Source organism: Capra hircus, chromosome 8 (genome assembly GCF_001704415.2).
Source record: "Capra hircus breed San Clemente chromosome 8, ASM170441v1, whole genome shotgun sequence".
Lineage (NCBI taxonomy): Eukaryota > Metazoa > Chordata > Mammalia > Artiodactyla > Bovidae > Capra > Capra hircus.
The window spans coordinates 75,813,612-75,823,844 of record NC_030815.1 but is presented as its reverse complement, the minus strand read 5'-3'; the positions used below and the strand labels follow the sequence as shown (position 1 = coordinate 75,823,844).

Genomic DNA, 10,233 nt, shown 5'->3' with positions numbered 1-10,233 from the left:
AGTTCCTACATTTGCAATAGCTGCTAAGTCACTTCAGTCGTGTCCGACTCTGTGCGACCCCATAGACAGCAGCCCACCAGGCTCCCCCGTCCCTGGGATTCTCCAGGCAAGAACACTGGAATGGGTTGCCATTTCCCTCTCCAATGCATGAAAGTGAAAAGTGAAAGTGAAGGAACCTTACCTTTATCCCTCTCCGGGTACCTCCTCTCCTCTGAACAGCCTGAGAAGTTGGAGGGTGAGGAGGGAGGCAGGCAAGCTGAGCACAGGAGTTACCTTGGAGGTGGGGCAGCAGAGGGGCTTGACTCTGCCCCAGGAGAACTTACACCACACAAAGCCGTGGGGGCAGGGGGCTTCGGATTTGAAAGTGGTGGGATCACCAAGGCTTCTTGGTGGAGGTGGTGTCTGACTGGCTGTCCGATCTGAAATCTGAGCAGGTGGGCACTGGAGTGATCCAAGGGTATGAGCAGGACTGAGGCTCACTGTGACCAGGGGTGGGCTAAAAGAACAAGGGCTTCCTGCCATAGCAGGAAATGAGCTGGGGACAGGATGGAGGCTGGAGCCAGGGAGAGCACAGGGGTGTTACCACCACAAGATCCTGGTAAGAAGAGTTGGTGGTCCAAGCCAGGGCAACCTGTGTCTGAGAGGAACAGACTGATTGGGAGAAGGTGGATGAGGAAGAAGACGGTAAAACTCACCCCTGAATTTCTGCCTCCTAGAGGAATCTTGGCCCTGGCACAGTTTATCTCAGTGAGTATGAATGACATCAGGTGCCAAGTGCTGTGTTTGACACAGCAGAGTTTCACAACCATGCCAGCTATCACTCCTGCAGAGGCCTGATGTTCACTCACGCACTTGGCATCACCTCTGGGTGACCCTCAGTGCTTTTAGTAGGTCAATTTCCTTGGGCATAGGAAGAAACTGTGGAATGTATGAGGGTGCTTAAGAGTGGGGTCCAGGCTGCTAAGGAATGGCATCTCCTCATCTGGAGGATAACTGGGGGCGGGGTGAGCCTAGAACAGTTGGAAATAGTTATGCAAACATGGGTAGAGGGTGTCTGGAAAAATGGGCAAAATCTGATCACTGTTGAAATTCATGAGGAATGCCAGAGACTCATTATTCTAGTCACTCTTCTTGGGAATATGTTGACATTTTCCATAATAGAACGTCAAAAGAGCTAACCGCGGTGTAGCTTTGTACCTGCAGGTGGTATGTGTGCCCTGATGTTGGTGTGCAATCAGCTCAGAGACCTCTGAGTGTGTGAGTGCAGAAGTGAGTTCACCATATGTGAGTATGGTGCAAGCTGTAGCGTGCCTGCAGCTGGGGCCAGCACCTAAGCAGGGCAAGGGGAAGTTTTTGCTCTGTCCAGGCCCTGCACGTTCACCCCAGAACCCTGCAGTGATTCCCCTTCTGATCACAGCCAGTCTAGGCATTGGCGCCACAGCATTCCTGTAGGCAAGTGTGTGAGACACCGCGGCGCTGTGCCTTGAACTCGGGACAGAGTGTGTTGGTGTGTGAACACGAATGTTGTCGTTAGGATGCCGGGCACGGAGGACTGGTGTGGGGCCCCTACCCTGGACGTGTGCGGCCGGGGAAGGACCCAGGACCGGAGTTCAGTGATGGGAGACGCCTCACTCTCCTTTGCACGATCCCAAGAAGCTCTCCAGCGCCCTATCCTCCCCGAATCTGGCTGTATGGAGGGTGGGAGACACCTGTTGGGGGCTGGAAGCCGCAGAGCCCCCCCCCCCCGCTCCCGGGGCCTCCCCCTGCCTCCCCGCCCGCCCTGCCCCGCTCGGGTCCCGCCCTCGCGGCCGCCGCCAGCAGAGCAGCGAGTGAGCGCACGGAGGCCGGAGGGGCGCGCGGCGGCTGGAGCGCACGGCAGGGGACTCTGCGCAGGGAACCGAGCCGCGACAGGGGCCGCCCGAGAGGCGGCCTGAACGGAGGGAGCGCCGTGGAGACTACGGGGGCAGCGGGCCGCGCCAGGCTGGTGAGTGTGGCAGCTGGGAGCGAGACCCCGGCGTCCCCGGCCCGTCCCGGGGTCTGTCCCGGGGGTCCTCTGTTCCCGCTCCTCCTCGGGTCTAGTCCTCAGCCTCTCTGCCTCGGCTCCGTCTTTCCCCCTGTCCGTGTCTCTGCCCCGCTGTCTATTAACTGTTTTGCCCTGTCTCTGTCTAATCTCTTTCTTCCGTCTCTGCCTCCTGCTGCGGTCCTCTCCGGTCCCTCTCTCCCCTGGTCTTACTATTTGTCTGCCTCTGTCTCTCTGTGACTCTCCCTGGACAGCCTGTCACTCAGGTCTTTGATTTTTATCTCTTGCTCCTCTAGCTCCTATCTGCCCAGTCTCTCTCTGATGTCTCTATTAATCTCATCTCTCCCCATCTCTGTCTCTGCCTCTCTCCACCTTGGTCCCTCTCAGTCTCTTGTCTCTCCCCATCTCTCCGGCCCATCTCCATTTCTGTCCTCACATCTCCCTGTCCTTCTCTCTCTCCCCTCCATTTCTCTCTGTTTCTTGGTCCTTGTCACCCTCTTTGATCTGCTCAGTCTCTACCTGTGCTCTGTCAATGTCCGTGTCTGTCTCTCTGGGCCCAGTCCCTGTCCTGCTCTTTTTACCCCTCGGTGGATTTCTGAGAAAGCGATCTTTCTGACTTTTTCCTCATGCCCCCACTGGTGCTTCCCTGAATCCATGACCACCTCCCCTTGGTTGGATCCAACACCCATCATTCCCTCCCCCACAGGCAGCCCTTTCCTCAGGGCCCCGCCTGGTGCCAGCCCCTCCACCCGTGGGGGGACTGCGCCTGGAAGCTGTCATGGAAGCCCTGCAGAGGCAGCAGGCAGCCAGGCTGGCCCAGGGGGTGGGGCCATTGGCCCCTCCACACCCACCACCACCACCACCAGCACCACCAGGGCCTTCCTTTCCTGGATCCCGCACCCTGGAGGCCCCTGAGAGGGGGTTGGGGGAGGTTGGAGCTGAGGAAGAAGAGGATGGCCAAGATGAGGAGGAAGAAGAAGCTGGAGCAGAGGATGAGGCAGCCGAGGAGAGCCGGCCAGGGACCCGGGGCAGCAGCTCACCTTCCAGCCAGCCCCCTGGACCTCATCCCCACGAGTGGACCTATGAGGAGCAGTTCAAGCAGGTAGGACCCTCTCAATGTCAGGCCCTCCCCCTTCCTACTCTTTGGGCAAAACAGAGCAAGGGGATTAATAGCACCCCCACCCCCACTGCGCTCTGCAGGATGGAAGGACAGAGATAGAGACCTGGAGAGAGACCGTGGGGAGACAGGGAGAGACAGTGACAGGGAGGGAGAGACAGACACGCCCGAGAGACTGAAAGAAGGCACACACCGCGAGGTGCAGGAGACACCCAGAAAAATGGAGGCCGACAGACTGAAGGCACTTGTTGTTGAGGCTGGAAGGGCAAGGGGGAGGGATGTAGGAATCTTCAAGAATTCTGAGGAAGGGGGATCTGGGAACTGGGGATTCCAGTGCCAGCACTATGCCACCTTCTCCACATCAAGTCACAAGGTCAGAGTCCAGGGACCAGTCGAGGTGTCCTGGGATGCCTTCCTCTGGCTTTAAAAGTGGAGTGGAGGTCGCCACTCCATTGGCAAGCTGATATCCACCTCGTCTCTTTCTTGTTGCCTTCTCCCCATCCAAATCCTCTTCCTGGCCTGAGTCCTATGGGGTGACAGTTGCCAGCCCATGATGACCACTACAGTCACAGTGGGACTGAAGGGCCCCTGGGCAGCTGGGCATGACAGGACCTTACTCACAGGGCCTTAATTTGAGGCTCTTCATCCCCTCAGAACCCATCTGGATGTTATTCTAAGGCACTACTCTAGGCTGTCATTAGAAGGTGTTATGCAGGGCACTGATTCTAGGTGTGCTATTCTGGTGGTGTTACTCATAGGGTGTTGGTTTGGGGTATTTTCCCGAAGTGTTAATCTGTGGTTAGATTCTGTGGCTTTTGTGTAAAACTTGGACTGTTTCTCAGGGCTCTGTTACTCTGGAGATGTGGCTCTAGTGACTATTTCTCCTAGGTGTAATTCAGAGGCTTATTACTTGGAAAGCACGCGTGTTATTTGCAGGTATCCATCTAAGACTTAGGGCTCAGTGCTTGTGGGAGTGTAGATCTAAAGGTGCATCTCTGGGGTTTGTTACTCATGGGTATTTTTTTACTCTGAGAGTTCCTATTAGGGGATGGAGTGTTACCTGTCGGTGTTTCTCAGGGATTGTTACTTGGGTAAAAGACACTGTTAACTTAGGGATTGTCCCTCCTTGGGGTATTTGAGAGCTGATACTGGAAGTAGGTGACTGAGAAGGGGTGGGAGGATCCTTGGCCTTTCAAGTCCTCACCCTACAGGTCTTGGGTGGTCCAGAGCCATTGGCTTTGTGGCAGCTTCTGAAGTAGAGGAAACTGTTCTTGGAAGGAGATCAGACCAGAATGTGGGCTGAGAGGCCCTAGGTTTCAATCCAGCTTTCCTGAGCATCCACCCTGCCAGAGGGATAGGTTAGAGGCATCTCTGCCCCTCAACCCCAGTCCTGGCACACCGATGTGTGAGCAGCCAGAAACCCTAGCACAAATGAATCAGTGAATGAGTGACTCAGCCATATCTGTCAATTTCCTCAATGTAGAACACAGCACCAGCCTGACTTCCTCCCTGGGGCTCTGGAAGGCAGGCAGAACATCTGCAGCTTTCTCTTCCCTTACTCCCCAGGTGGGTGGTGTTAACTGCCCAGGGCACAGCACTACTGGCCAGTAGAGGGTGTCTGTATATATCAGGGGTGGGGGAAAATGTCCCTACCTGCCCCCAGGGCAAAGAGCTCAATGCTTTCTCAGGAAGTCTATGTTTCAGAACCTCCTTGCCCCTTCAGCTGGGGTCCTTTATCCAGGGGTTGGAGTTGAAGGGGGTCCCAGTGTGTGTGTGGGGGGGTGGATACAGAGCTGGGAAATGACCTGTTTTTCCCCAGCTGTACGAGCTCGATGCAGACCCCAAGAGGAAAGAATTTCTGGATGACCTGTTTAGCTTCATGCAGAAGAGGGGTGAGTGGGTTGATGTAAGGGAGGGACGCTCACGTACCAGGTTCAAGGAAGGGAAACCCCAGGGTTTAATCCTCAGTTTGGGTCCTCTTTGCAGAGATCTGGGCTTGGCAGCACCTATCCTTTGGGTCCTCAATAGCATCTTTAACCTCTGACCCTGCCCCCCTTCTCCACCCAGGGATTAATTAGTGGGCAGCCCACTGGCAGGTTAATGAGTGTGGGATCAATTGGGAGGGTGGGAGGGTGAAGTGGTAGGGGGCTGGCCTGGGGTGTGGGGGTTTCCAGAATTGGGGTACTGGAAATGCCTTGGTTCTCTTCCCTGGCCCTTCCTCCAGCCTTGTCTCTCCTCAGTTTCCCCTTGCTTCAGGCAGGAAACATCCAATGTGTTTTGCAGCAGGAAGGACTGGAATTAGACCCAAGGAAGGACTTCTTGAGGGGTAGGGGGTGCTGTGGAGGAGAAGGAATTCCTTTCCAGAAATCTCAGAGCCAGAAGTGAATGCAACAAGGGTCCATGAAGGGATCAGGGTGGGCGGCAGTTCATCACTTCAGCTTCTCCCCAGATTCATGGGTCCAGAAGACTGACTCATTATCTCTCTCTACAAAGCTAATTAACTCACTCCTAGAGCGGCCTGATAAGCCGCTAATTAACTGGCTGCACTGGCCCCCACCCCCACCCCCTTAGTGCAGCTGGCGGCCAAAGTCCCTCAGGCCCCCACCCCAGGGCCAGGCCAGCACCCCGCGCAGGTCCCTTCCCAACCAGGGACCCTCAGTGGGGCTCCAGGGCCTTTTGCTCCCCAGGAAGGCTGGGTCATTCTGATCCCAATGTCTCCTCCCTGCCCCTTCCTCCTGGTATCCCCTCCACTGGGTGGGATAGTGTGGTCTGAGCAGATCCCAGCCCCCTCTTCCCCCCAGCTCTGCCTCCCTCAGGTCCCTGCCTTACTGTGCTCCCTGTGCGGGGGAGGGTGTCCCGCGGGGCCGATAATTTTCCCCCATTAATCAGACCGCAGCTAATTGTTCGGGTCCAAAGGCGGCAGCGGAAGGGGCCGAGATCGGTAAGGAATTAACTGGGGCCCATCGCTCAGCGCAGACAGGCCCCTTTGTCAGGACCGGCCGGCGGGGGCGGCGGGGACTGCGGAGTCGGCGAGCCGCGGCGGGGGCTGCTTCTTCCATTCACCATCCCCCGGCCTCTGCAGCCACCCAGGGGCCGCTACTTAGAGGAGTCTGGCTCTTCAGCACTGTCAGGAAGTCCTTCCTATGGTCTACCCCCGGGGGCGGCAAACTAAAGCCAGGAGGCCAAAGCTAATCGCCCACGAGAAAAGAAGGGGGTTTCACATTTTTAAATAAGGGGAAAATTTGAAAGACGAATAACCTTTCTGGACGTGTGAAATTTGAATTTGCTACTGCTGCTGCTAAGTCACTTCAGTCGTGTCCGACTCTGTGCGACCCCATAGACGGCAGCCCACCAGGCTCCCCCGTCCCTGGGATTCTCCAGGCAAGAACACAGGAGTGGGTTGCCATTTCCTTCTCCAATGCATGAAAGTGAAAAGTGAAAGTGAAGTCGCTCAGTCCTTTCCGACTCTTAGCAACCCCATGGACTGCAGCCCACCAGGCTCCTCTGTCCATGGGATTTTCCAGGCAAGAGTACTGGAGTGGGGTGCCATTGCCTTCTCCAAAATTTGAATTTAAGTGTGTAAATAATAAAGTTTTATTGGACTAGAGCCGCGTTCATTCCTTTAAATACCCTCTATATTCTATTCCTTTAAATATCCTTTCAGCCTGCAGTGGCAGAGTGGAGTAGCTCTAAGAGACTGGCCTGGAAAGCCTAAAACATTTACCATTTGTTTGACCCTTTACAGAAGGAGTTTGCCACCCTCTAGTCTAGCCTCCCATCCTTCCTGCTACAGTGGAGGCTCTGGAGGCTGTGGGCTCCGCCTGCAATCCCACCTCCCCATTGCCAGGGCCTCGCCAAGACTGGTCCAGGCAGCCAATTCCTCCACTCTCTGAGGATGCCGGCAGACAGGGTCTTAGTGTCCTGACTCTCTGCTCACCCCTCATCAGGGACACCCGTGAACCGTGTGCCCATCATGGCGAAGCAGGTGCTGGACCTGTACGCGCTGTTCCGCCTGGTGACGGCCAAGGGCGGTCTGGTGGAAGTCATCAATCGCAAGGTGTGGCGGGAGGTCACGCGCGGCCTCAGCCTGCCCACCACCATCACGTCGGCCGCCTTCACTCTACGCACCCAGTGAGGCCAGGCGCGCGCGAGCGGTGGGAGCGAGGCGCGGGAGCGGGGGGCCGGGGGCTTGGGGGGGCCCCCGGAGGGTTCTTGTCCGGGTGTGTGGCTTGATCAGCTGGGCCCAGCCTCCCACCCCACCCCACCCCGTCTGCTCCTAGGTACATGAAGTATCTGTATCCGTACGAATGCGAGACGCGGGCGCTCAGCTCCCCTGGGGAGCTCCAGGCTGCCATCGACAGCAACCGGCGCGAGGGCCGTCGTCAGGCTTACACCGCAGCCCCGCTCTTCGGCCTGGCTGGGCAGCCACCCCGGGGCACTCTTGGCCCCGCCCCCGAGCCCGGGCCCGCCCCGCCCATCCCCGGCCCACACTCTGCTCAAGGCCCCGCCTCCGGCCTGCCGGCCCACGCCTGCGCGCAGCTAAGTCCGAGCCCCATTAAGAAAGGTGTGAGGGTAGAGCGGCTGAATTTTGAGGGTCTCTGAGATCTAGAAGGGTACTGAGATAAAGGGAACATTAAAATATGGGAACACTGAGGTCTGGGAGGCATCGAAGTATGGGGACAATAAGGACTGATGGGCACTAAGGTTTGGTGTATGCTAAGGTTTAGGTGTCGTGATGTTTGGAATCAGTGAAACGTTGGGAGCTCCGGGGTATGGGTTACCGCGCGGTGTGGGGCTGAAGCTCAGGAAAAGGTCCCTTATCCAGAGCAGCTTCATTCCACACCTGTTCACTGATGGCTTCTATCTGCATGTGGTTTCTGCCTGCTATTTTCCCTGGATTATTTAACAATCAAAAGCAAGGGAGGGGAGTTCAGGATGGGGAACACAGGTACACCCGTGGCGGATTCATGGCAATATATGGCAAAACCAATACAATATTGTAAAGTAATTAGCCTCCAATTAAAATAAATAAATTTATATTAAAAAATAAATTTTAAAAAAGCAAGGGAATTCCCCCAGATTGGACCAACCTAGTCAGGTATATTGGCCTTTTTGAGCTCTCCAGCTTCAGAGCCTCTACGCTGAGACTGGATGGGAGGGGAGATTGAATTTGGTGCTTGAACTTGGGTAACCTCCCTTGGTCCCAGGCCTATGGGGAGAACTAGATGCAGGGACAGAGTTGTTTGGGCCAGGGGAGCTAAATGATCTGGTTTTTTTTCCAGAGGAGAGCAGAATTTCCACCCCTCGACTGGCACTGCCTGTGGGCCTGGCCTTTGGACCTGCACGTGAGAAGGTGGCACCAGAGGAACCCCCAGAGAAGAGGGCTGTGCTGATGGGGCCCATGGACCTACCTCGACACAGCACACCCCCCAGTTTCCTGCCCCGTGGCAAGGTTCCCCTTAGGGGTGAGGAGGGACTTGTTGCTGAGAGGGCTTAGCCTGTGCAATGAGGGAGGACAGACTCATCACCCAATAGGCATTAGAGGTGGGGCAGATAGATCCCTCAGTAGACACTTCTGTGATTACAGGTGTGGGGCTGAAGTGGGATGGGGGCTGTCTACAGGGATGGAGGGGGGAGCTTATAGCTGAAATCTAATTCCCCAAAATGTGACTTCCCTGCTCCCTCCGGGACAGAAGAGCGGCTGGATGGGCCTCTCAGTCTGGCAGGCACTGGTATCAGCAGTATCAACATGGCCCTAGAGATCAACGGGGTGGTCTACACTGGTATGGGTCCTGTAGGCTGTTTCTGTTCGCATGAGGTCAGGGGTATTTATGCCGGCATGGAGGTTTTAGACTTTCTCTACTAGCATGAGGTTCAGGGATATCCAAACCTGCATGGGTAACATGGGGTTCAGGGGATTGCTACACTGACCTGGATTAAAGGGGGTGTCTACATGGCATGGGGTCCAAGGCATGACCTCTCTGGCATGAATACCATGGGATGTCTTATCATGGGCTTGTGTATCAGTGTAAATGTTTCTTGTTTACATGTTGGAGGGTATCTATATTGGCACAAGAGTCTTTAACTGACTCAAGGGACTTGTCCTCGTTGGTTGTGACAGGGCTCTGTGTGAGATATTCTAGCAATCAGGACACTGACTTTTGTTTCCTTCTTCTATTTCTTTGCCTTACCTTTTCCTGCTTGTCTTTGCCCTCTACCAATTCCTCATCTCTTTGCTAGGTGTCCTCTTTGCCCGTCGCCAGCCCGTACCAGCTTCCCAGGGCCCAACCAACCCTGCACCCCCACTCCCGACAGGGCCCCCTTCCAGCACCTCACCCTGAGAACTCTTACTTGAAATTGAGAGTCCCGACCCCATTGCTGAGGGGGAAGGAGACCCATTCTTCCAGCGTGCCCATTCTAGGACCCAGCCCAGGGAGGTGACCACAACCCACCCCCACCCCCCACTGCCATATGGACTTGAAGCCAAAGAGATTTCTTTTGATGTTACATCTACCTCATTGCCAAAAGGAGGGGACTTCCTCCCTGGCCAACTCCAGCAGCATCTACCAAAGAGTTCTTCCCCCGATAATAATAAGAGTTCTTACCATCATCTCCTCATGTGCTCCCCTGTGCCAGTGTCATCTTTAGAATGCCACCTCTTCAAGTCAGACCTGCTTCTCTTCAGGAGCCAGGTGAAGGGATGGGTTGGGTTGTTGTAAAGGAGATGTCCCTCAGTTCATATCTGGATAATAAAGCTGCAATCCCTCCCTCTCCAGTGCCTCCTCTCCTTCTTGTTTGGATCTGTGGGTTGGGGAGGAAGAGGAATTATGTGGTATACACAGGCGGTGTTGGGCCAGGGGTTTTCAGGGAGGAACACAGAATAGCAAAGACCATGAATAGGAGAACTCAGTCTCACGAATCAGACTACCTGAGTTCAAATCCCAATCCTGCCACATCGGTACAGCGTTGAGTGTTCTTGGGCAAGATGCTTAATTGCGTGAACCTTCATTTCAGTTCAGTTCAGTCGCTCAGTCGTGTTCGACTCTTTGCGACCCCATGAATCGCAGCACACCAGGCCTCCCTGTTCATCACCAAC

General features: G+C 55.4%; 1 protein-coding gene across 1 annotated transcript; it reads left to right on the top strand.

The window, feature by feature from the left end:
- On the top strand, positions 2,703-9,542 carry ARID3C (AT-rich interaction domain 3C). The gene is made up of 7 exons (XM_018052839.1): positions 2,703-3,122; positions 4,957-5,029; positions 7,085-7,268; positions 7,418-7,701; positions 8,420-8,602; positions 8,831-8,920; positions 9,378-9,542. The coding sequence occupies exons 1-7, from the start codon at positions 2,799-2,801 to the stop codon at positions 9,476-9,478; spliced, it is 1,239 nt and encodes a 412-aa protein (XP_017908328.1). The 5' UTR covers positions 2,703-2,798; the 3' UTR covers positions 9,479-9,542.

Coding starts and splice junctions, on each gene's coding strand:
- ARID3C (XM_018052839.1), top strand. CDS start 2,799: ATGGAAGCCCTGCAGAGGCAGCAGGCAGCCAGGCTGGCCCAGGGGGTG. Junction 5,030..7,084: donor TAGCTTCATGCAGAAGAGGG/GTGAGTGGGTTG, acceptor ACCCCTCATCAG/GGACACCCGTGAACCGTGTG. Junction 8,921..9,377: donor CAACGGGGTGGTCTACACTG/GTATGGGTCCTG, acceptor TCTCTTTGCTAG/GTGTCCTCTTTGCCCGTCGC.